Source organism: Vigna unguiculata, chromosome 1, assembly GCF_037176805.1.
Source record: "Vigna unguiculata cultivar grain cowpea cultivar isolate G323 ecotype 2 chromosome 1, ASM3717680v1, whole genome shotgun sequence".
NCBI lineage: Eukaryota > Viridiplantae > Streptophyta > Magnoliopsida > Fabales > Fabaceae > Vigna > Vigna unguiculata.
The window spans coordinates 48,892,627-48,919,019 of record NC_140792.1 but is presented as its reverse complement, the minus strand read 5'-3'; the positions used below and the strand labels follow the sequence as shown (position 1 = coordinate 48,919,019).

Below are 26,393 nucleotides of genomic sequence, written 5' to 3'. Positions count from 1 at the left end.
TTTTATTTTAAGGCTATTTCAAAATGTCTTTCATTTAGTAATAATATAAAATATAAAATGCATAACATTCGAAATATATGAAAATTCAACCTGTTTGGTGCGATATCTTTCGGGTGGTCAATGGCTGGGTGGCATTTAGACTTCAATTATAGGCGTACATTATTATCAATTGCGCATAAATCTGATTCTCCCCATTGTCATACCTACATAGATTGTCTGGTTTCACTTTAGATAATCCAGAATCATATGAAACATTATCAACATTATTTTAGTTATATATTCATATGTTTTGGTTCATGTTAAATAATTGGTTTTAAGTTTTGAATTAATTTTGATTAGTTTTGTATTGATAAAAAATATATTAAGATTTATTACTAACTTGTTTTAGAATAAAATACCTAAATGTAATTTATACTATTTCAAAATCAATTTTATTTAGAAATTAATTGTCTAGGCTCACAGAAACATTCTTTTAGTTCGTCAACGAATTCTAGACATGTCCTTTTTGTTAGTTGCCAAATTCAAGTGTCCCATGGATTAGATCAAAAACCAACGCTACCTACAATCACCATCATCTACAGACAAGGAACTGTAAAACATCTCTATTTCTTCTAAGAGCTTTCTACTGCCCGTATCTATGTATGCCTCTGATGTCATTAAATCAATGAGAAACTCACAAATGTCTCCCGTATCATACGATGCGGTGAGGTCCTTCTTTATCGCCTCATTTGGGAGATCCTCTTGAGCATTGTTAGTGTAAATGCGCTTTCTGCATTCCTGTAAATATTAGATAAGGCATAACTAAGGAGTATATACAACTTAAATGACCATAAGTTTTTCACATTCTAACTTCTATACCCATTTTACACTTTATTTTTTTATCTGTTCCCTTCCAATCTCTCTTCTCTTCCCTACGAAGGTATACACATTCCAATGAGTGTAAAAAAAAATATTTTCACATTATTCTTTTGCTGAATCACCTTATAAAATAGATACGCATAAAAGAATTGAATTTGCTTTACAAAATACTAGGAAAAAAATGGTGTGTAGTGCAAACACGGATAAACATAAAGTAACTATGGAAACCTAATAGAGGACAAGGAAGAAGTTACCTGGAGCATTTGATTTATAGTTGCAATTTGTTCTGTACTTAAGAAGTTAGATTTCAGTAGTTCTCGAAATAAAACCAAAATCTCCGAACTCAAGTTACTTGCAGTAAGATTATCCAGTATGCCAGATATACTTGAACTATCAAACACGGATCTCATCCACTGAGGGATTTTACACAGTTTCAGCACAGCTATAGCTATAAATACTTGAGGACTTTGTGTGTTCATGAATGACTGCGATGCTAAAGCAGGAGCTGCAAAAGATACTGTCATCTCCTCAATAATCAGTCTACACCAGCTACTCCCTTCTAAGAGTTTGGTTTTGTTTGTCAGATTTTCCCATCCCAGAATCATTGACAGGCAGAGGCAACAATTTGTAGCGACTCTCAGATCATTATAGAAGACCAGCCCTTCCAATATACTCCTTATGGACATCAAGTACCCAACATTACATCTCAGCTCTTCATGATTATTGTTTATTTGATCTGATATTCTGTTAAATAACTCCAACAGAGTATAAGAAGCAGCTATCTTGATTGCAGGAGAACCAAAATGCAGGAGTCTGCACAAGTCATGGCAACGGATGCCAATGAAGGCGAGTGGCTCCGATGGTTTCATTGAAACAAGGAAGCTTTGCCAATCCACAAACCCTGGTAGGATAGCATGCAAGCTAGAATCGAAGATTTAGGAAATATTTGGAAAAGACCATTAAGGGGTGTAAAATATAATTTTCTGACGTTAATATGCTACAATCAATTGGCCAGAAAGTAAAGAGGTAACAAATTTTTTTTCTTTCTATTACTGATGTCAACCGCCTTACCTTTTAACGGCGAAGTAATGAAGCAAAAGCAAAAATATTAAAGTTTCTCCGGTTCTTGTTCCCTCGTCGTGGTCTACCAAAGCATGTCCCTTCGAAGAAGCAGCACAAATTACCGTGTTGACCAAAGAGATTATGGAAGTATTAAATAGAATGGCCTTTGAAGTCTCTTCAAGTGTTTTCTTGGTGGAAAGATGCATAATAAAGGAAAGAATGCCAATAACGAAGAGACTTTCGTCATTTAAGATATCAACCTTTTCGGATGGAATTGAATACTCCATCATCTGCAGAAGTGGTAACGTGGTGTGAGAACAATCATTAACTAAATCATTGTGTTTTCTAGAATGTTTAGGGATAGTTGGGGGGTTATAAAACTTTTGTAATGTCAGATCACAGTATTTTTCAACCTCATCTGTAACAATGGCTCTGCTGTAATCTACTTCATTTGGTCCTTGTACTTAGAATGTACCTATATTTTTCTAATATTTCGTAATAATAATTGTAACACATCTCCAAATAATTGTTTGAGGCTTGTTATCCATTATAATGTACTATAGATGATTTTTCATGCATGGACATTGTATTCCTCGTTCCTCACATCAGTTATGTATAACCGTACAGAGTACGGCTCTGCTAAAAGCCTAAAATCTTGTAACTAACGTCCTCTGGCATATTCAAATTTGAAAATTGGGCTAAATGACAAACGTGTTAACGAAACTCAATAATGTGCCCTGTCATCATTACAAACAAATATTATGTATGAATGGGTTCGAATTTGGTATTACATTAAAATCAAATCACACAAATTTAATGTTTGATTCCAATGATATTTTAAACAAAAATTGAATCAAACGACACTGCTAACACTTCTGAACAGGAGTAAGGTGGAACGTTAGAAAATTCAGGGACTAAGTCGAAAGCTAAAGTAAATTAACAGGACAACAATTTTACTCTAACCAAATAAAAAAACAGAGGTCACTAGACAACTAATAGGAAAATGAGAACAAAAAATAGCTCTAAACAGATAAAAAATAGAGGTCAGTAGGTCACTCTAAGAGGAATATAGGACCTAAAATTGGAATTTCTATTTTCTAATCATGATAATGATTGAATTTATTCAGCTACTCACACCTTCATGGTTACCGCAACCCAACTTTGATCAGCAGACAGTGTTTGAGGATGCACTGAACTCAAAGTGTTAAAAACCAAAATCAAGATGGACATGTAAGTTGTTGTGGGCAAAGAATTATTCAAATAAAACCAACTCCTGATTGTTGTCGCTATTCCATGCAAAGATAATTGCTCACAAGCAGTTGGGTAGGCATGAACCATAGTTGCCACGACATTAAGAACACATACTACGTCACACTCATGGCTTTCTTCCTCCAAGAGCTGTGCTAATAGGCACACAAAAATTCTAGCTCCGTAGTTATCTTCAGTTGATACTAACTCTGCTAGTGTCTGTACATTTACATTTTGATTATTGTTTCCAATAATTATGTCAGTCTCTTCTATGTTATAGCTTCTGCAGAATTTCAAAATCTGATGGCTTAATGAGTTGATTATGTTATCTTGCTGAAACAACCACTTCAATGATACTGTGTGAATTCTTGCTGAAAGTAAGTCCCATTCACCGTTGTTTATGAGCTGGAATATTATCTCCTCCGCTTCTCGACTGTAGTGAATTGGGTAGTTCGTATTGTCAAGACCCCTTAACAAACTGTAAAGATTCACCAGTCGTGTCACGGTCATATTATCGGTGGTCCGATGATGAAAATCACTCCTATTGAGAAGAATATATTGTTCAAGAGAAGCTAAAATCAACTTCTCATCTGCAAGTCTGGTAATTAAAGTCAGAAGACTGTTAGAGAAAATAGTTGTCGGTGACCTGCTAATCAGGGGAATAGGAGTACGAATTTTGGCAATGTAAGTACCTTTCATCATATAACGAACTGGTGTACAAAATCAGAAAAATAGCAGATTGACAAGAAGGCAAATCCAAACTGTTAGTACTCCTTTGCCCAAGCAAAAAGAGTAAATCGATAGGATCGTGAGACAGGTGTAGAATAGCCTCTCTAATTGGTTGTCCAGAATCATTCCCTAGTAGAGAATCCATGAGTGAACTTAGCAACAAATATATTCTATTTTTCATCCTATCTCCTGTAAACAAACCCAGGCATTCATATGAAAAACTGAACCAACCGACTGAAATCAAAGTCTCTGCAAATTCCGTGGCATTAATACTAGACTGCAGAAGCAGTATCGAATGAAAAGTTTCCAGCAATCCCAGGGCAATGTCCTCTTCCATTTCATTGATGCCCATTACAAGCCAAGGCAGTAAATAGGCACTGCATGTATCTAGAATACTGCTTTGAAGTTCCAGCTTACTAGAGTTACTGGAGTTTCCATCGTGACTGTATGCATATGCCTCTTTAAGGAGGTACAAGCATTGCAAAATTTGGTTGGCATTCCTTTCAGAGACAGAGAGACAAGCTAAAATGGCATGTCTTGTTGCTTCCCCGATTGATTTTGACAGATCTAGAGCTCCAGTACAAGATGGATATCTTATAAGAGCCACAAAGACGGAGCAGACCATTATAAAGGTCTCGGGAATCATACCCATTTCTCCATCAGAATGCTTCCCAAGCATTCTTATCAAAACAAGAATCAGTTCCTGTATTTGAGAAATTGATACAGATCCAGGGCACTCCGAAATGCATTCATAAATGAGCTTCAGTGTGGCACACTGGACAGGGTGAAAAGGAATATCCGCCACATAATGTAATGCTGGGATAAGAGTTGAAATTCCAACAACGAGTCTTAGTTTAAAAGTTTCCTCAGCAGTTGATAAAAGGTCCAATACCTGAAGGCACATCTTGACTGCTGGATCCTTGTACTCTGTTCATTAAAAGAATAATAAGTAAGCTACCTACCAAGGTATAACAGTAAGGTCAAAATTAAGTTCCGCATTCACAAGCACATAATAGAAAAAGTCGAGGTAAACTAAATTAGATTAATAAAACCAACTAGAACCAGATAACCAACTTTGAATTCCATTCAATCAGAAATGAATCTAAAATAAGGCAAATGTTTCGTTTTATATGGCAATGAACGAGGCTATAAAGTATGGACAGCATTCAACACAGCAAAATCAATATTGCTTTCATGTAGGCGAGACAAGGACTTGTTTGGCAAGTTCAGTACTAGGTTCTCACCAGACAATCTTAATATTTCAAATAAATAATCTGCAATATTTTCTTCCACCAAGACTCGAATCTGATAGTCTGAAGTTTTGACTGAAGACAAATAGTGAAAGAGTAAATCTAGAGTGCCGATTTGAACTTGACTGTCTGACGAAAGTAATGGGCCTTTGATGGCTTCAGCAAACAGATTTACTAGAGTTGTGCCCTTGGTGCCATCTTCAGTTTCTTTAGCGTCAACTCTTTCATTGGAAGAGATGTTATAAGTATCATATGCACATTCTTCCCTGAGCAAATTTCTTCGAGCCAGCATAGTCAAAAGTGCTATTTAAAAAAAAATGTAAACTGTCATTCATAAAAGAAACAAGAATGAAAATTATGTTGTAAACTACAGAATCTAAGAGTTAATGATATCTATACTGTGAACTATGGCCATACTGACTTTTAACCAGACTTGGAACTGTCAACATTAACCACTCGTTCATTACGCCAGCAACTTTGGTGATTCGAATGATGTAGGATAAGGATGCAAACTCTTGGAGAGAAAGATACGAGCAGGTAATCAACCTTTCCATTGAAATTCATGATACAAATGGTCATCAGATGTGATGCAATGCATGTCAGTGTTTTTCGTCTCCATATTGTCAACATGTAATTGTACCATAAAAAAGTCTAGGGTTCTATATCACCTTTGTTTGTATCTATTACTGAGAAGTTCTGTAGTTGAGTATCCATGAGAAAAATAACAAAATCCTTTTGAGATAACGTCCTAATGTCAATCTCTAGTCTACCCGTCCAAAATAAGCTTCACGAAAGGCAAAAGCTAAAACAAACAAGACAACCAAAACGAAGTTTCAAGTTTTCTTTTCAAGGAACAAAAATAAACTTGATAACGGACCAATACAATTCAAGCGAACATCGTCATTTTGAGTCTTCATGAGCACATCGACCAACAGGTACAACATCTGTGGACAAAAGGGAATCAACATATCACTTCCATCTCCCTCTGCTGATGTACTTTCAAGAACAGATAGTTTATAAAGGACAAAGAGGACCTCCCCTCGAATCTCCTCACTGCACCGAGCGAGCAAAGGACTTACCACATGAAATAAATTTTAAATTCAATGGTACAGAAAGTCCACAATATAGCATCCAATACATAATATGTGTGAACAGTACCTCGGCAACTGAAGGCCCGTAACAAGAACAGAAATGAGGTTACCTATGTCCTTTATGTGTTTATGGAGATCATCACCCCTCTCACAATTCAGAAGAGCCCCAAGGCAGTGAAGCTGTCCATTCAGAACAGTAGAAACAATCCATAAAATTTAATTAGAATATAAAGACTAGCACATTATGCATACTAAGATTATTAACTTCTGTAATGATAACCTTAAAGGTAATCATATCTAGGGTGATTCTTAAGTTATGTTTGGATAAACTAGTCTGTAAGTATAAATACATTTTAAAAATGAATTAATTTTTTTAATAAAGTTAAAATAAACTTAAACACTTCAATTTATGAAATAGTTGATTAGATAAATTAATTTTAGCCAACGAAGAAAGCTAAATTTATTCAAACAGTTAATTGACAGTAAAAAATAATGATGGTGCTAGTGTATAAAGAATTAAACTCTTCATCTTATAGTAACATTTTAATTTTATGGTACATCTCGACTCTGTACAGATCCACGTGCTATTGTGCAAAGTTATGTAGCAATGTGAATCTCAGCAGATAAGTTGACCTAGTAAACATGCGGAAGGGAAAGTAATAATGTGGAAGGGAAATGGAAATCACCAAGTGCAGCTGAGGGGAAGACCAACCGAAAGCACCGGAAGTGATGCGATCGGAAACCCTAGAGACGAATTCGCGGGAAACGGAAGGATCGGCGGACGCAGAGAGGGCGAGGATGAGATGCGTGAGCTGTGCAGCGATCGGTTCGTCGTGGAAGGAGGAGAGGGCGGCGACGAGAGGCGAAAGAAGAAAGTGAGGATGGAATGTGAGAAGCGGTTGAAGGAAGTGAGGCAGTGAGAGGGATCGAGAGAGCTGGGAGAGAGCATAGGAGACATGGACGGTTGGAGAGAGAGGATTGGAGAGGAGGTTGGAGAAGCAGACGAGGCAGACGGAAGCGCCGTCGTGAGTTCGGAGGTTCAACGAAGATCGATGGCCCTGAGAACATGAAACTGAAAATCCCTCGTCTTCAGCGTCAACAACGTCCACATTGCGTGAATCGCTGCACCAGTACATTCTCTTCTCTGTAGTCACCAATCACCAGAACGCTGCTGTTAATGCTTTCGCTTTTTTGGCGCCAAGCTGATTTTTAAATTGAAATGGTAGTTAGTTAAGCTCTTTCTGTTGAGCTGCGTGCCACAATTGGGCCTGTGAAGGGCCCAACTTTGAAAGGTAAATTCTTTCTACACCTTCATATTTCGTTCTCGCATCCTACGAATGAGAAAATTTTCATTTTACCCTTTTCTATTTGTCCAATTCGGAATGATTTCAGTATTTATAAAAAAAAATGGCTTTCTAATTTGAAAGTATTTTTAGCTTCGAATATCGAAACAAAATTTTTCATATCTATGAAACGCAGGGCCAAAATTATGGCGATGCAGGAAAAATTGTCCTTTTGCAAAATGTTGCGTAGGCTTGCTGCTGTAAGGTTCAGAGTTTGGATTTTATTACTTCATTTGTATTTTTAATAATCTTTTATTTATTTCTTATGAATTTAGTTGTTTTATATTTCAATTAATGTTTTTTTCAAGCAAATAACAATAGTAAATACACCTATTTTTACTGGAGCAAAATTTGTTACTTTATTACTCGTGAAGATCATAAATAGAGAAAATAAAATAAATGTACATAATATTATACCTATTCGATACTATTTCTACTTAAGTATAACGTTATCGTCACAAGTCTTAATGAGAAGAATAATTCGATATTATTTATTCAATTTATATTTGTAATTCCATTCGTAATATACTTGATTTTTATTTATTTTACTCATGTTAATTTTAGGTAGTCATTATAATTGACAAACTATAATTTAGACTAATAACAATTAATATTAATACTATGAGATATTCTAAAAAAAAAATCATTTTACATAATAATATCTATCACAAACTAATAAGGTTGCAATCAAAAATAGGAATAAAAGATACACAATTACGAAAAGTATTATAAAAGAAATAAAGTTCTCACATAAAATTTAAAATTCTACAGTTTAAGTAATTAAATTTATCTAATATTTTTTTTATAATTTAAATTTATTTTAAACTTTCTACTCAAATAACATTGTTATAAAATATTTTGAATTCCTTATTTCAAATTATTTATAAAAATAAATTGGAAGTTTAAAATAATAAATGTCACGTAAACATAAACAACAGCACAAAACCCAAATAGAAAAGTTACAATATTGTAGCTTTTGATTGAATTAATTTTCAATTTAGGCCAGTTTTGCAATTCAGAAATAAACATACCTACAAATCACTACAGTTAATCTATTTTATTTTCTCATTTTTCTTCGTATCACTTTCTTGAACGTACAAAAGCTTTGAGAAATGTCTCTTTAGAGAACTCCTGTTATCGCTTCAAGTAAAAAATGCTTTCACTTTCTGTATTTAAATCGTCCAATCTTTTCGCAGTAATTTTGGACTTCATAAATTTTAAAAGTTCAGAAAATAATTCTACCGCTACTTACTATTTCTGAGACATGCATCTAAATCGTAAATGTCACGTACAAAACCATCAAAGTATAATCATTAACACGACATTCATGTCACAACTCGCTATTATAACATCTTTTTTTAGATTTTAAAAAATTTATAAGATCTAAATTACTCTAGAAAATTTTGTGAAACTTTATATGAAGACAAAGAAAAACATATTTAAGCATGTCCCTCTTCATGCAGGATTGGAGGTAAGAGAACAGAGGGCAGGGCACCCAAAGTATCAATTTCAACGAGATGGGTCCTATAAGCTTACTTCACAATATACAGTACAAAACAGTATCAAGAGAATGATATCAAACTCAATATGAGAAAAATGACTTTCGTTACTTTGCTACCTGGGGAACATATAAAAGTAAAAGAACTATATAAATTAATCCAGCTGAGGAACCCAAAAATTCAGATCTGGGTCAAAACAAACAGAAAAAACTGAGTCAAAAATATATCCCTCATTTGCTAAGCTGCTGTCGCATAGATGGTCTCCTAACTCCATTTTCTATCTTTTCTTCCCGCACAATACCCCAACTTAACATACTTTCCAACCCTTTATTTTCTCCACAAAAGAAAAATCGACCAGAACCTTAAAGAATCATGTTTCAGGTCTTCCTTATTCTTCAATTCATGTAGGCTCCGACCTTCTCCTTGTTAAGAACAAAGGAAAGAAAGGAAAAGTATTGAATGCAACAGCACAACGCAGGACACACAAATGATTGGTGAATTCCCCAAACCAAAGTCCAGACAGAACCCATAAAATCTCAATCTCTACAATTATCAGTCCTCAAGATTGGACAGCCAACCTTTGCAGATGCTCAAAGAAAACTTGAAGGCTCACATCATCAGTAAAGATTACATCTGAACCAGCAGACATCTCGTGTGCATTATTATACGTTGCTGAGGGATTCAGTTTTGCTAATAAAAATCTAGCCTGTTAAACATCAATAAGAACACAGTAAGTTTCAAAACGACTACAAATCTAAGTTTGGTGAATCAATGAAACGAACAAAAAATCTGTTAACATGTTATGTGGTGGAAGGGGAGGAAAAGTAAATGTAACAGTTAATGAAGACATATAACACTCAAACTGGTCTTGATAAACTATACTGACCTGGGAACCGTGTTGGTCACACACTACCAATCTAGGAACTGGGAACCGTTCTCTAATTATCATTTGGGAATCATCATGTGGAGCACGTAATAGTTGTGCAAATGCCTGTGCCATATATTAAAGTTATCAGCAAAAGAAGAAAAAGTAGTAATTAGAAAAATGGCCCTGAATAAAATAACTTTAAAAAATATCTGAAGAAACCATAACTAGAAAAATGTATTATTATTTTTTTGGTCAGCACTAGAAAAATATATTATAAAATCTTAAGATCAATTTGAGATCATAATTTGCAGGAAACAATGATTTCTTTGGCAGGATGTGAAAAAGTACAAACCTGGTGTTCTGGCTGGTTCTGGTATCCCAAGTTGCGCCATTGAGCTATTGTCATCCCATGAAAAATAACCACACTAAAATATGAATCTAGCAACAAAATCCGATCTGCAGCAATGGAAGCCACATCTAACAATGCTGGTGCAGGGAGTGAATTAAATGAATATGCTATCAGTGATGGCTGAATCATAACAGCAGCATTACTAATATTTTCCCTGTTTAACAACATGCGGAAATATGCAGTCTCGTCTGGACTGTTGTTAAAGACCTGCCAACACACACATATCAGCACCCAAGAAGTTAAATAAAGTTTGAAAAGCAGGAGAGGAAGAAAATTACAACAAAAGCTACCTGTACAAACTGTGAGCGTCGCAGATTGAACATAAACTGAGGGAAAAGTGAAAATGATGGGTTTAATGTAAATGATGATGGATCGTCCTTGCGATAGTCACCAAACTTAGAACAGAGGCGAATGAGAAACCGATCCAACCACCGTGTAGCATCAAATGTTTCCTGATCAAACAAAAATGAATGGTTAGCAAGGGATTTATTTATAGGAAGTTTAACTAAAGAAATTTTGCCACAGATAATGATAGAATACCAACTCAAAAACTAATAAAATTTAATTTTGAAAAACCACACTCAATACAGCAACACAGTTGCTGTCCCAGAAACAGTATATTTTGTCCACAAACTGCAAATTACAACCTAGTTTCCTAAACTATCATAAGATATATCTTAATACATAACTTTCATCAGTTATTTTCCATGAATTACCATAATATTGTTTCTAATGCAGAACTAATAAATAATTACTAATACAAGATAAGTTATTTACTAATAGCAACCATTACATGCCGAACAACCGAGGATTTGAAATTTGATAAAATGGTTATTTGCAGCAAGTTGTGAATGAAACATTTATTTATACACTTACACCTTTCATCAAAACAGCAATCACAAATTCGAATGAAGATATTATATAATTTACTAAAGCTTCACAAAAAAATATTTATGGTCTTAGATTCTTTTAGGAATACCAAAGAAACGAGTAATAACACAACTTGTGACATACCTCACTCTCCATTTTTAGAGAAGCAAATCTAGCCATTACAACTGCTGCAGTTTCTTGGTCAAATCCTTGAACCAATTCCTGAAGAGAAAATGATAGAAGTAATTAAAAACCATGTCTTTATCAATCTAACAATTTCATTGCTAATAAATAACTGTTCTACACGGAAAATAATGCATATGTAGGAACTAAACTAATTCAATTCAGTCTATTACATAGATATACACAATGAACACCCATAAATGTAAATAAATTTGGATAGGTATCAGCATATGACATGAGAGTTGGACTCGACAATTGACAGCAAGAAACAAGAGCAAAGGGAAAAACTTTAAAGCTTTCTTAATATCATGATAATTATAGGCGCTCCAAATGTTACTTTGACAATGACAACAGGCAGGCATCCACTAAAGATATAAAAACAAAGGCTGAAACTACCTCGGAGCTAACAGTACTATCTACCCATCTTCTAGTTACTGTCGTGACACGAAGCACTGATTGACCACTTGGGTCCTGGTAGCTGCAATAAGAACATGAACATTAATACTCAAATTTCTAGTGCATAAGTGCAATTAAATAAAAATAGTACACGGGTGAGATCATATTAGTAAAAGTTATGTGACATAACCTTGTAAGAAACTGTAGGTACAATTGTGGGTTGACAGCACCTGGGGTGTTTGTCCGCTCACTTGATGAAAGATCAAACATCACAGTCAAACATGTGCTCTTGTCAAGGCCACACATCTTCCATGCTGTTGTGTTTCCCTCACCTATAACAGTATCAGCAACAGAAGGACCTTTCTGCAGTACGATTATAACCATCAAAATTCAGAAAAACCACATTTATTCAGTCTTAGTTCTGTTGCTTTGGTTGACCAACTACCAACTCCAATTCCAGAGTTAAGAAGCAACACAGTTTCAAACAAAAAGAATATCCAACCTTTTCCAAGGAAGTGCAAGGCCCGATCACTCCCTGAATTTTGATTTCCTTAGAGCAATTTATCTCCAGGGTTCCACTGAAACATAAATAAAGCTGGCAGTGAGCACATCTGATAACTGATAAAGAAAAAGTGTCTGAAGAAAATGAGACAAGGGAAAATATCTAAAGAGAAAAATGAAAACACATTCACAAAAAGAAAAATGTCAGTATAACATTTAAAATAAAGGAATTCTCACTTGAAACAAAGACCAAGAGATTGCTCCCCATCTTCAAAAACTCGTTTAAAAGAGTCCTTGAAGACCGAATGACCAAAACTTTCAGCCAGGACAACAAGACCACCAGTTCGTTCAACTGCAACTTTAATTTCTGCAACTCCAACCTTTTTATTTAAACCATTCACAATTCAGCACAGCATAGAATTAGATCCAAATTGTTTTTCAATGTAACATTCTGACAAAATTACAAACTCAACTTCATGCATACCCACTGCACAATATAAACAAGAACTTTCTTGCATACCCATAATAAAGTCAATCACAAAAATCAAAATAAAATAAAAATAAAAATATAACCAGATTTTCTCTTAAGCAGAAAAATAAATGAAAACCATGATGCCATCATACAATCACCCAGATGAATGGAAGTGAAACATTAATTAACCACATTGAAATATAGCTTCACAGGTCATGTAGCCAATGTAGCCAAGTGTTGCCAGTAACAGGGAAACGAATTTAATTAGGAATATGTAATCAAATAAGCCTGTAAAAAATTGTACATAACCACATGAATCTACTTAGTCCGTCAATGTAAAATAAGATGTAAGGCATTTGATGAAATTAAATTAAGGAAAAAGGCACTTGATTATCAAAACTCACTACGTTCTTCAAAGTCTCACTTTGTGAAATCTATCAGCAGCACTGCAAGTGAAAGAATTCTTAAGGTATGAGAATATTAGTATGCTGGCACAAACCTGATCAAGTGCTGATGCAAAAATGTCTAACACGTGACCCTGGCTAACCAGCTGTTTAGCGAGACCCTCATAAAACTTGACTGCTTTCTTGAAGTATGGTGCTGCATCTTTATCAAGATCTTTATGAGAGCGCACTGGGTCAGACAGATCTTTTGAAACAATCTGCATAGGAAAGAAAAAGAAATCTAAATCACCAGTCAATATACACAAAAGCAAGCATAGCATGAACAAGGTTCCTTCTGCGTATTCAAAGTTTCCCATAAAATCTTTAGTCCTTTCAGCTCTAAACTAAGACAGAGAAACAAGAATTGCCCCCATTTTGTCTTTGTCCAAAATCCCAATGACACTTGACTGAAGAAATAAAATCTTAGGAATATCCTAATAAACAGTAACAGCAGGATACCTAATTCCTTACCACCTTTAAAACAACTATAACTATATTTTTCAACATCTTTCAATATACTTTGCTTCTAGCAAGTGACAAAACACAAATATCAAAATTTTGCACACCATAAGCCAATTTTAAGAGCAGTGTCTCCCAAAGACAAGCACCCCCCCGTGACACTTAACCGCTGCCAAGTCACATAGCATCACAGCAAAACCGCACCCTTCCTACGGTCACATACTCCTAACATAAAATTTGATAAAAGCAGAATACCTCCCCAACACCAACTCAAATTTGACTACCCTAACAGAGAAAATGTCATCCAATTACACAACAAAGAACAGAACAGCAATTTACCGCCCCAGGTCCTTCCGTGCACGGCCCCCCAACCAAAGCTATGATTCTAGCGCCAGTCCCAGGAGTACAAGCACTCAGCAAACCCGCAGCAACACTCAAAGCAACCCCCGTGCAGCGCGCAGGGCGGCGCCCAGGCGGAACGGGCCACTGATCCGTCTGTAATTCATCCAACAGCTGCAAAAAAAAGGCACAAATAACGAATCTGTAAACCATCTACAGCATTGAAACCACGAGACGGTAAAATCCATAAACAAATACCGCATTGAGAGTATATTCACACTCAGAAGCAGGCAGCAAGAAGCGTGTGATGCCGGAACCGGGTAATCCCCCGGCACCGGGTCCGGCGATACCAACGGGGGCCTTGTGAGGTCTTCTCCCGGCAGTAGAGAGGCCTAGCTGATCGAGAACCTGATCGGCGGGAATCTCCTTGGAGCCGCGGAATACATAAACCTTGGACATGTCTGAGAAGCCCAATTCATGAACCTGGACCTGCGTGCCGAAGGAGACGAATCCGACGAGTGCGTTATCGGGAAGAAGGCCAATGGCGCGACGAAGCGCTGATTTGAGGAACTGGATCTCCTCTTCGATGAGACAGGTGTCGAGGAGGAAGAGGAAAACGGGGGATGGGTTGAGGGAATTGGAGAGGGGGAGGATGTACTCGACGGTGGTGTAGTGCGGGTAGAGTTCGCCGGGGAAGTTGGTTTCAGAGATGGCGTGGTAATGAGGGGGAAAGTGGTTGCGCTGGTAGCAGAAGGGGCAGATCCAGATCTTGGCAGTGAAGTCGACGCGCGCGAAGGGGTTGAGGGCGGAGGAGCAGGTCTTGCAGCGGAGAGGGGCGTACTGGAGGCGGGGGATGTCAGGGTGGGGGCGGATGAGGGCGACGGTGGCTGCCAGAGGGATGACGCACTTGCTCGATTCCACCTTGGTGCGGGGCCACACGTTCCACGTCATGCGCACTCCGTCAACTCCCTCGGGATCTGGGCTCGCCATCTCCGACATCCTCGATCACTCACCCGCGGCGGCACCGGCAATTCTATTTCCCTGGGAAACAACAACAACAACAACAACTCTCTCACCCTTCCTCTCTCCTTCAATTTTCAATTCTAATTACAATAACAATCCCGATTCCGCCACCATTCAACTCCTTTATTACTCTATTCTTCTTCTTATTAAACTTAACACATCCATTTTTTATTTTTTACCTTTCAGGGTTTTTTCAGTTTAAATTTTACTTTTTATGTATAAATATACTTTCTTTGACAATCTTTATCTTTTTATTTACATGTTTTTACATAACATATGTCTATATAAATATCTATAAAAAAATAGTTATCGTTCTTTTAAATTATTTATATATAATAATTAAAACTTACTTACAATAAAATTATAAAAATGATTTATTTTTACTATTATTTTTTACAAATTCTTTTTGTAATAATACTTTTTATGTTATACATGGGTTTCATTAGTAACATATAAATTAAATGCATAAACTACCTTTTCGGAAATTTTTTATCTTTTGTCGTTATATGAATTAAGTTAACGTCACGTGTTTTTTTTTAACATATTTATTTCAAGGCTGGTAAATATATTAATTTTTAAATAGTTAATAAGTTAGGATCTGGATCTAAAATGTTTATAAACATCTCACTGAATATCATTTTTCAAAAAATACCAGAATTGATATAAACAGAAAAAAAAAACTTTTGAAAATATCACATATTTATATTCAGAAAATGTAAAATGCAATTATATGTTTGGGTAGGTGACAATGAGACTGTTTTGGCAATAAAAGGTCAAAAACGTCCTCAGCCATATTGAATGACTTTATTTTTTATTTTTTTTCACTTCTAACTTTTATCGAGGGCAGGTAACTGTCAATACCCCTCCACATTGCGACTTCTTTTCCTTACATCCAAGTATGCAATTAACATAATGAATGTATTAATTATTTTTTAAACTAGTATGTGAGAGTAAATGTTAAAATTGATAATTCAAAAACATTGACCAAAAAAAAACAATTTCTTAAAGAATTTAATTTAAATTTTATTATTATTAAAAATTATAAAAACATAATATAATTGAAGAGTAGATTACTGAACAAGTATCATGATTAGTGATCAAAATATTACAATTTTCAGAAATTAAAAGTTTAGACTTTGTTAACAGCCGTATGTAGAGATTTAAAGAGATCTAAAGTCAATAATGACAACCATGTGAAGCTAAAGTCTAAAACTTTGTTACCAATCCAAAATGTAAATGCAAATGTATTTACAATCAAAAGTATTATTGCATCCTCATTATCATTTCTTCATGATTGTGTTCCTGAAACCAAACTTCTGCACTACCTCCTTCACAGAGGAAGCAAGCAATTATCACAACAGTTGTGAACGTGTGTGTGTGTATATCCTTAAGATCCGTTAAACCTTAGACATCAAGGTGGAAAAAAGAAGAAACACATCCAAGGATCCACATTCTTTTACTTTCGAACACAGTGTTGGATAGTTTTAAATGGAAGAAAATTAAATATATGTCTGAGAAATGTTTACTCAAACATAATGCACCTACCTACTTACAAAGAATGAAGTGACACTACTTGGAAGAACAGATGACGAAAAGAAAAGTGACCCTTGTCAGCTCTTCCTCCAAAGCTGTCCACAGAATTTTCTTTCGATTTAACTGATTACCCAGAAATACAGGACTTGATTGGGGTTTGCTGTAAGTCAAAATAACTAATCAAACTAGAATGACCACAATAGTGTAAGTCCTTCCAAGGTAATTACTACCATAAGGCTGAATCCGGTTCGTGCATTTGGTTCATAAATGCTGAGACAAGTAGTTATTTATATGGAAGTTATCTTACTAACTGCTTGCCAACAGGAAATCAATTACAACTTAACAAGTGATTGATGAACACACAAAGGAAAAAACAATATATCGCATATTTAATACTTTAAAAATGGGTGCACCAGGCCACAAATTTCAATACTACATACAATACAAAGTCCTTTTTCCTGATTTTAAGTGCAAATAGCTGTTATTCCAAAGAAACATATCAAATTAGGCATCCATAACAAGGAAGCAGAACAAATCAAACAATGCCAGCTGATAAAGACTGTGAAGCAAGAAAACGAGACAACTAATAAGTAGATACTACATTCCTTTTCAAAGTTACCACAACTATTCATAACTTACAACATAGTGTTATTTCACATATTCGATGACCAAACTCTGTCAAGTAGAAGGTCAAGTGTTCACTTATGAACAGATAAATCGGATAATTTGTCCGACTGTCCCTCTGTGACATCATTGTCAGAATCTAATTCCCACCAAGAACCTCTGTCATCCTTATAGACATCATCAACTTCATCAGAGGTATCTTGAATATTATCATCTTCAGATGTTTCCGCTATAATATCATCCATATCGAATTTATTTTTATCCGCATCTGGGTTATATGTCCACTCTAACCTCTTCAAAATATCACGATCCTTCCAGTTTTTCACAACCGAAACAGCCTGTTTTTTAGCCTTCCCCATCAGAATTTCCTCCCAGGAAAAGGCAGTATCAGCAGTCCTCTTCAAGACACCATCATCAATATCCCCAACGACAACCGTCTTCAGACATCGCAGCCTTGCTTCCTTTATCACATCAACAAAATCAGAATCATCAGACACAAGAACCACACACTCAACCCGCCTATGATCCATGACATCCACAATGTGGCTTTGCAATGCTCGATCTGCAGCTTGCGGCTTATCCAACACAGTTTGAACCCAAAACCCAGCCCGTTTGAGCTCATCTGCCAAACCATACCCCACTTTGGGTGTGAGAATAGCACTTGCAGCCTTCTTATACTTTTCCATTTTCATAGAATACTTAGCAACCAACTTCACCTTCCTGTTCCCTCTGGCAGACTCAATCTGGTTCATCCTTTTCCCGTGCTCACGCTCATGCAGTTGCTTGAAATGGTTGACAAGCTTGTCATTAGTATAAAACTTTCTCCCACAAACCCGACAACGATACGGTTCATTTCGCTTGATCACACCCTTGTTCTCTAAACGATAGAACAGTTCCCTCTCTTTCCTTTTCTCCCGTACAGATTGAGGAACATGACTAAAAGTGTGGCTATTTGCATAAGCCACCATGTAACGAACAATCCCAAAGGAAGATGCAGCTATTCTCAGCTTATTGGCAACTTCAAAAGGTGGGATTGCATTGGGTGGTTTATTGTCCAAGTCCCAGAAAAGCCCCACCCTATTTGGCTTGTCGTTTGGATTCAATCTCTGATTGTTACCCCATTCTGAACCAGAATGATAATATCTCAAGCCACCGTATATATGCCAGCATGTATCCTTTAGTGAGAAAAAGCAAGTGCTACGAAATCTGGAGATTTTGAAAGGACCATCTACTCTTCTATAAATCAAATAGCTTTTAAAAGTAACCATCGAGTCCAATCAAGTTTCATTGAACGAGAAAGAGTAATGGAGATTGTAGATAAACCATTTTCTTACACCATTTTCAGAACCGCGAATCGGAGCACCCAACCGGTCGAGCAGGAGAAGTAGAATAATGAGGGTGGGGGAGGGAAGGGGTCAAAAGGGGAGAGAGCAGCGAAGGTGAGGGTGCAGTGAGGAATGCATGGTTAGGGCATTTCGTCAAACAGTTACTCGGCGAAATAGTCGTCAAATTCAATCAAATGTGAACTGTGATGGACATTACCCAAATTTAAGTTTTGCGCAAATTTACTAGAAGGAAACCGTGTTTGAAACGTTGGAAGATGAGGAGGAAGAAAATTTGGAGCCTTTGAGGCACAAACCTCCGAATTCGCCGAGTTTCCACTCCTAACTCTCAGATTCTCAATTCCATAGCACCGAAACAGACGAACACAGAATGTGCAGCATACTTAAACACGCGGAGTTGCTTTGGAAAATGTATGCATTTAATTGTTTCCAGAAGAATCGGTGTAATAAAGAGGTGCGGAAAGAAGTTGCGGACATGCACCAACAATTGTTATTCGGGTGTGTCTAGGCTTCAGTTCGTACACACGTATTAGCCCAGCCCAATATCATACTAAGATGTTCCATCATAAGTTAGGCCCAAGTCACGGAAAGAAGTTGCGGACATGCACCAACAATTTATTATTTTAATTTAAATTATTTTTTATTTTATTTTACAATTTTTTATTTAGTATTTTTATAACTTATTTTTTTTTATATTTTAAAGTAATTTTTTTTAAATTTATATGTTTTATAATTTTTAATACGTGTTTCAAAAAATAAAATAAAATAAAAGTTATAAAATATAAATTTTAAAAAGAATTAAAAATATTTGAAATTGACTTAATATTTTTTTATCTTCGGAAGTCGACTTCCGGTGATTTTTTTTATTTCCGGAAGTCGACATTCGGTAATGATTTTTGACTTCCGGAAATTGACTTCTGGTGATATATTTTAACTTTCAGAAGTCGACTCCGAGTGATATATTTTGACTTCCGGAAGTCGACATCCGGAAGTATTTTTGAGAGTGTGATACCCGTGAATTTTCTTAAATGGTCAAAGGGTATTTTGGGAATTTAAAGAAATGCTTGGAGGTGCAAAAGAAATGATTGGAGGTGTAGGAAGAAAGACCGAGAGACTAATTTTATTTTTCTAATTTCCAAAATTTTGTTAAAAGTTATTAAATAATGGGTTTATCATTTTCTACCAAAATGGATCTTGGTTATTGCTTTCTGTACCTCTATAATTAGTAACTGAACCATATAATAACAAGGGTTAAATATGTTTTTTATCTCTTAACTTTCAGTGAATTTTGGAGTTAGTCCATTTTGAAATTTTGGATCAATTTATTTATTCATCTTTCGAAATATGTAAATTTAGTCATTTTAATCATATTTTGTTATGTTTATTTGACATTTCAAGATCGTTTTCATAATAGTAATTGACTTAACATTAAAGCGAAGATGTGTCAAACAGTATAAACAACTCAAATACAATCTTGAGATGCATATGAAACATCAAATAAATATAACAAATTTGATTAAAATGACTAAATTTATGTATTTTGAAAGATGAAAGACTAAATTAATACAAAATTTTGAAATGAAATAATTTTAAAATTCATATCATCGTCTCGATGTTACTACCTGCATTTTTATTGTAGAAAAAGAAAAATAGAGAAAGACTGTTACAGTAGGAGTAGAAAAAGAAAAATAGAGAAACACTGTTACAGGAGGAGAAGAAGAAATAAAATGTGAAAAAAAAAAAAAACTCATTTCGAAAAAAAATTCCATAATGTATTTCATATGTTTCAGAATACTGTTTCAAAACACATTTTATATACGAATATTTCAAAAAAACTCATTTTAAAAGATATTATATATGCTCCAAAAACTTGTTTTGGAATGTACTTATACATTTCCAAAATTCAGGTTTAGTCCGCAGACCACGAAAACAAATAATAAAAGAAAAATATTAAGCTTTTGAATAAGAATATTTATGGAAAAATATAATTATTTTTAACTTTTTCTTTTCTTTTTTTCTCTCTTCACCCTCTTTCTAATCAAATAAAACAATAAAGAAATTGTATGATATTACTCAATGACACCATCCTAATCGACTGAAGCAATAATGAAATTTAAAGGCATCATCGCAGTGACACAGTGACACCATAGCTAGCTAGCACTGCTGCCATGCATGCATCCTCAAACGTGGCAGCCTCTCAAGAACATGGTGGCTTATCTGTCAGTCTCTGAGAAAACCACCAAATTCAGAATGTTACGCTTATGCATGGAGCAGGACCACGCCATGCATCACCAACATGTATATTTTGTCTCTCATGTCCCATGCCTTGCACCAGAACCCAATGGGATATAGATAACTCAATTATTCTCTCACAAAAACCTTTGGAAATGGTTTTTTCTTTTTTTGCTCTTACGTGTCCAAACCAAACACATGCACAACCTCGCTATATATACATCTCTCATACTCTACACACTTTCATCCCAGAATTCTACTTTCTACTTCGACCAACTTGAACAAACAACAAACGTTAGAGAAAACAATTAAGGTTAATTACATCGATGATGGCTATGACTCTGACGGTCCTGGTGATCTTGCTCTCGGTTGTCTCTTCTGCATCGTGTGCTCGATTGGTTGGGGGGAAGACGGAGATCCCCGACGTGAGGAGAAACAGGGAAGTGCAAGAGCTTGGGAGGTTCTCGGTGGAGGAGTACAACAACGGTTTGAAGCTGTGGGGGAACGACAGCGATAACGAGAGAGAGAAGTTAACCTTTTCAGAAGTGGTGGAGGCGCAGCAACAAGTGGTGTCAGGGTTGAAGTACTATTTGAAGATCTCGGCTACTCATAGAGGGATTCACAGAATGTTCTCCTCGGTCGTAGTGGTGAAGCCCTGGCTTAGTTCCAAGAAGCTCCTCCACTTTGCACCTGCATCCACCGTCAACACTAACCAGTGAACATTATAATAGAGAGAGAGAAGAGAATCGTAATTATACAATAATAAGCATGGAGGTTAATTTCTTGGCATGGCGGTGTTTTGTATTTTCAAGTGAGTTTATCATTCTCTGGTAATATTTTTTTTCCTACAGATGTACTTTTTGTATGGTGGATGTGGGGAGAACGGGAATTTCGGACTACAATTTGAAATCTATATATACACATGTATACCATGTGTACCAGAGAGAACATGAGTATTAATATAATTATATATATTGTAAGTTTGTGTCCTAAAATTAGTCTTCTGGATATTTTCTGCAGTGAATTTAACTGGAACCAAGTTTAAGTTTTATTTATTTATTTAAGATAGATGTTATTCATGCAATAAAAAGAATTGTAATCGTTTCTATCTCTTTTCGATAGAAAGTTTATCTCTTTTTGATAGAAAGTTATGCACAGACACCTAAAATTATGTCGATTAAAATTACTAAGAAATACAAAAAGTTCTGTCTATCTCTTTTATGTATATATTTGTAAAGATAGATTTTATATTCATAAAAAAAATTGTGTCTATTCTCTTTTCGATCACAGACACCTAGAATAAATGTATATATTTGTAAAGAAAAACTGTGATTAAAATTATTAAGAAATACAATTATTATTTTTAGATAAATTTTACTCATACAATAAAAGAAGAAAAAAAATTGTGTCTATCTCTTTTCGATAGAAAGTCATAAACAGACACCTAAAGTTATGTCAAACAATATATATTTGTAAAGAAAAGCTGTGATTAAAATTATTAAGAAACATAGTTATTATTTTTTAGATAAATTCATGCAATAAAAGAAAAAAAAATCTTCTCTGTGTCTTTTTGAAAGAGAGTCATAAAGAGACACCTAAAATTGTGTCAAACAATGTATATATTTGTTAAAAGAAGTGTGATTAAAATTATTAAGAAATATAATTGTTATTTAAGAAATTTTTAGTATTTCATGTTATTTGAGGAAGCTGAAAATTTATAATTCAAAACATCAGACTTGACTTTAGCGTATTTGTGCTTTTCTCTACCAAACAAATATTTAAAAATTAGTAAACTTATTCATATTTTGAGTCTTAAATTTGAAAACTTTTATTTAAATTTTTAATAAATTTTTGTTGGTTATTGAGTTTTTTAAATTTTAAGATTTTTTAATTATTGCATGTTCTTAAATATTGTCACATAATTCTTCTTACAAGATATTGTGACAATTTTTTTTAAAAATATTTATTGTATTTAATAAAAAATATTTTTAAATTTAATTAAAATTATAAAATTTAAATAAAATAATACAAAATAAAAAATATATAATTATATATGAAATTATAAATTGTAAAATAAAAAATAATACCAAATTACAGAAAATATAAAATTATGGAATACAATATTATAAAATTAAAACATATAAAATAAAAAACTTAAAAAATATAAAATTACAAAATAAAATTATAAATATATATAATTTCATAATACGAAATTATAAAATAAAAAGTATAAAATTATATAACTATAAAACTATATAAAATTATGAAACTATAGAACTATGAAAATACAAAATTGTCGATTGTAGATCTTTTAATTTTGATATTGTGTAAATTTAGAATTTTTATTTCATAATTTACAGTTATATATTTTATTTTTTATAATTTATATACTTTTTAATTTGAAAATTACATTTTTAGTTAAATGTAAAAATATGTTTTGTTAAATACATTCAGTATAGTACATATTTGGAAATTTAAGGAGCATCAAAATAAATCATAAAGTTAACATAAACTACAAAAATCAATTGAAAATGTTTAAAAGATCGAGAAGAATTTAATTACTAATTTTCTAATATTTTCTAAGATTTGTTAAGAATTTAATTAAAAATTTCTAAAATTAATTAAGAGCTCAAAATATAATTAAATCTAAAAATTATTATTATTATTGTATTTGATCGGCTAAAAGTAAATATCTTACTTAAGTCAATTAAAATTCTTAGTGTTTTAAAAATCTTAGTATTTTTTTATTACTAAAGTCATGTTAATCACAAGTTTTAACTTACTAAAGCCAAGTTCATAACAAGTTTTATGATTTGTTTTTAATTGTTATCGATGGTATTTGACATTTATTAGTGAAAATATTTTTTAATTATTTAAAGTAGTCAAAATCACGATTTAAATTACAAAATAATAATATCTTACGATTTTAAATAGTATTTATCAGTCAGGTTTCACACGTAATTGTAATACAATAGATCATTGAATAAAATCGTAAAATCAAGTAATTGTCATTTTTTTATGTTAAAATTTTTGTTGTACATTCATATTTTTTTATGAATAATTAAAATTTTACATAGTTAGAAGTGTTGTTAGTCACACAGTAATCTTTCACCTGATTAAATTAAATACTAAAATAATTAAAATTTATTTTTCAATAAAAAAATAATACAATTAAAATTTAGTTACAATACACCATAACATTTCTCGATTAAAATTTAATACGATTATATTTTTTCAATTTTGCGATCTCACTTTTGTATAAACCCAAAAAATTAATAATGGTATTTATTAATTATAACGTTAATATTTACGGTTACTCCTAGAAAGAAATATAATAATATTAGTATTTATTATTTTTTGTATAAAGAAATATATATTAATGTGATTAACAAATTATTTCTTTTCATTTATTTTTCATATGTTATTTAATTTTAATTATTTTCATTTCTTGTCTAAAATATAAAAGATAAAATTGAATTAATTTTTATTTTTAGTAAAATTAAATAATTATATATATATATATATATATATATTATATAATAAGTGAAGTTTACTATTACGATCTCACGATTATACAAATTTCTCGTTATCATAATTATAATATCGATTAACTACCTTAATCACACTAATTATTATTTTTAATTTTATTCATCGCTTTTGTTCATTAATAATAAGTCATTTTATAACGTTCAAACCCTCTTATACTTCGAATTTGATGTTATTACGTCATGCATTTATTACAAGTAAATTGCATTTATTGAACCTACTAAATACATTGCATTTGATGAATATAGACGTAGTATATTATTACATTCAATTTTATTATAGAAAAAACAACCTTTTTAAATATTTTTAAAGAACTGATCCTCTAAAATATATATTTACTTTTATGTGAAAACAAAAATAAAAAATAAAGTATTTAGGTTAAAAAATATTACTTTTCTTAATTCTAAAAAAAAAACACAAGAATCAATGGAGATAATATTTACCAAAATAATCATTGTACTACAATAAACATTCGCTCAATTTTGCAGTTTTTGTGGTTTGATACTGAGAATTTGATACGAACTTACAAAATTTTAAAAGTTTTATTACAATATGAAATATCATAGATCATGTAATAACAAAATGAAATATTATGGATGTTGACAATTTTTAGGGTATGTGAAAATATGAGATATGATAGATATAACTACAAGAGAAACTTATTATTTTTATTATTATTATTATTATTATTATTATTATATATATATATATATATATATATATATATATATATATATTAACCAAAATGTAAGAAAATATAAAATAATTATGATACCCCAATCTTAATTTCCTAATTTATAATAATAAATATTTTTTAAAATTGAAAGATATTTTTAGAAATGAAAATATTTCTTAAAAATTAATTTAAATAAAAAGATCTTAATTAAATATTTTCAACCATGAGTCCTGTAATAAATTTTACATTTTTTGAAAAAGCAATTGTTATAGAAAAGATAAGGGACTCTCTATCTCTGACGTATTTTATAAAATGGTCAATTAACAATCACATTCACATATAATCATATTGAAAGTAATCATGAAATAATTTTACTGTGATTTTTTTTTAAATAAAGTTTCAACTTAAGTGATATCTAAAGTACTATTTTCTTAAAAAGATCTAAAAGGAGAAAATGCAAGAAACAAGCGTTTCTCGGTAATACAATTCATTAGCAATGAATATTAAGTAGATGTCATAGAATGATACAAATACTGTAAAAACTAAGGTTTTAATTGCTATTGCAACCGTATGATCTTGGAGGCAAAAATTTTGATTGGACCATCATTTTTGGAACATTTTTATTTGTGCATTTATAATATATGATCTAATGGTAATTGAAGTAATGAATTAAAAGTGAATTAAAAAAGTGGGTTAAAATATCATTATCCTTTACTAGCGTAACACAGACGCGAACGCGCTTGTGTGCATACATTTTTTAAATATGCGTGATATTATATTAATAGGTGATAATATTATAATGTTATTAAGTTAATATATATATATATATATATATATATTAAAATTATATTTATTAAAAATAAAGTGAAATATATCAGAACAGATAAAAGACTAACCATTAATAAATCAAGAAGAAGAGAAGAAATAGAAACATCTGATTTTATAAAAAATTTGTAAAAGTAACGGTTAATTTTTAAAAATTTAATAAATTATTATATTTAAAGGGGTAAAATCGGTATTTTGAAAAGTAAACACAAAAAAGAGAATCCCTTTATATATTGTTATAGATAATAAAGATCGATGTTGTTATCTCAACCCCTTTTTCCACTTATAAATAAGTGTCTTATGATTCTTCCTGAGACACCTTCTTCAAGCTCTTATTTTCTATTTTCTATTTCTTCAATTCTTTTTTATTATTTTATATTCTCGTACCTTAAAAATCAATTGAAAAATTCCTATTGTATCTGAAAATTTGCGTATACACCGTGAATAAATCCTTAAAAACAATATTTTAACGTGTCTCGGAAAATACTTTTAATTTATTTGTTATGCAATGATAACATTGATGTTCATTTCTACATGGTGCATCTTCCCTAATATACCACACGCAGTATTC

General features: G+C 32.9%; 4 protein-coding genes across 4 annotated transcripts; 1 reads left to right on the top strand and 3 right to left on the bottom strand.

Moving 5' to 3' along the window:
- Positions 1-81: 81 nt before the first annotated feature.
- On the bottom strand, positions 82-7,401 carry PRD1 (putative recombination initiation defect 1). Its single transcript, XM_085675946.1, has 9 exons — positions 6,925-7,401; positions 6,306-6,418; positions 6,025-6,200; positions 5,142-5,450; positions 3,861-4,824; positions 3,058-3,766; positions 1,930-2,210; positions 1,113-1,779; positions 82-777 (listed from the first exon to the last, which is right to left on the bottom strand). Exons 1-9 carry the CDS (start codon positions 7,372-7,374, stop codon positions 556-558), a joined length of 3,891 nt encoding a protein of 1,296 aa, XP_085532072.1. The 5' UTR covers positions 7,375-7,401; the 3' UTR covers positions 82-555.
- Positions 7,402-9,053: 1,652 nt separating this feature from the next.
- Positions 9,054-15,151, bottom strand: LOC114183057 (protein transport protein SEC23 E-like). Its single transcript, XM_028069906.2, has 12 exons — positions 14,279-15,151; positions 14,021-14,194; positions 13,279-13,440; positions 12,545-12,687; positions 12,309-12,384; positions 11,997-12,169; positions 11,807-11,888; positions 11,372-11,449; positions 10,648-10,809; positions 10,301-10,564; positions 9,967-10,071; positions 9,054-9,786 (listed from the first exon to the last, which is right to left on the bottom strand). Exons 1-12 carry the CDS (start codon positions 15,017-15,019, stop codon positions 9,640-9,642), a joined length of 2,307 nt encoding a protein of 768 aa, XP_027925707.1. The 5' UTR covers positions 15,020-15,151; the 3' UTR covers positions 9,054-9,639.
- A 1,862-nt stretch (positions 15,152-17,013) lies between these two features.
- Positions 17,014-18,949, bottom strand: LOC114176362 (uncharacterized). The gene has a single exon (XM_028061394.2). It carries the CDS (start codon positions 18,466-18,468, stop codon positions 17,275-17,277), a length of 1,194 nt encoding a protein of 397 aa, XP_027917195.2. The 5' UTR covers positions 18,469-18,949; the 3' UTR covers positions 17,014-17,274.
- A 2,057-nt stretch (positions 18,950-21,006) lies between these two features.
- On the top strand, positions 21,007-21,770 carry CYS2 (PHYTOCYSTATIN 2). Its single transcript, XM_028065388.2, has one exon. The coding sequence runs from the start codon at positions 21,102-21,104 to the stop codon at positions 21,492-21,494; it is 393 nt and encodes a 130-aa protein (XP_027921189.1). The 5' UTR covers positions 21,007-21,101; the 3' UTR covers positions 21,495-21,770.
- The last annotated feature ends 4,623 nt before the right edge of the window (positions 21,771-26,393 follow it).

Bases quoted from the DNA above. Each gene is read 5' to 3' on its own strand.
- CYS2 (XM_028065388.2), top strand. From the start codon at position 21,102: ATGATGGCTATGACTCTGACGGTCCTGGTGATCTTGCTCTCGGTTGTC.
- PRD1 (XM_085675946.1), bottom strand. From the start codon at position 7,374: ATGTACTGGTGCAGCGATTCACGCAATGTGGACGTTGTTGACGCTGAA. The intron at 3,767-3,860 runs GTACTTACATTG...TTTAATTACCAG, and splicing joins AGTTCGTTATATGATGAAAG to ACTTGCAGATGAGAAGTTGA. The intron at 1,780-1,929 runs GTAAGGCGGTTG...CTTCGATTCTAG, and splicing joins CATTACTTCGCCGTTAAAAG to CTTGCATGCTATCCTACCAG.
- LOC114183057 (XM_028069906.2), bottom strand. From the start codon at position 15,019: ATGTCGGAGATGGCGAGCCCAGATCCCGAGGGAGTTGACGGAGTGCGC. The intron at 12,385-12,544 runs GTGAGAATTCCT...TTTATGTTTCAG, and splicing joins TCTCTTGGTCTTTGTTTCAA to TGGAACCCTGGAGATAAATT. The intron at 12,170-12,308 runs GTTGGATATTCT...ATCGTACTGCAG, and splicing joins CTTGCACTTCCTTGGAAAAG to AAAGGTCCTTCTGTTGCTGA.
- LOC114176362 (XM_028061394.2), bottom strand. From the start codon at position 18,468: ATGGTTACTTTTAAAAGCTATTTGATTTATAGAAGAGTAGATGGTCCT.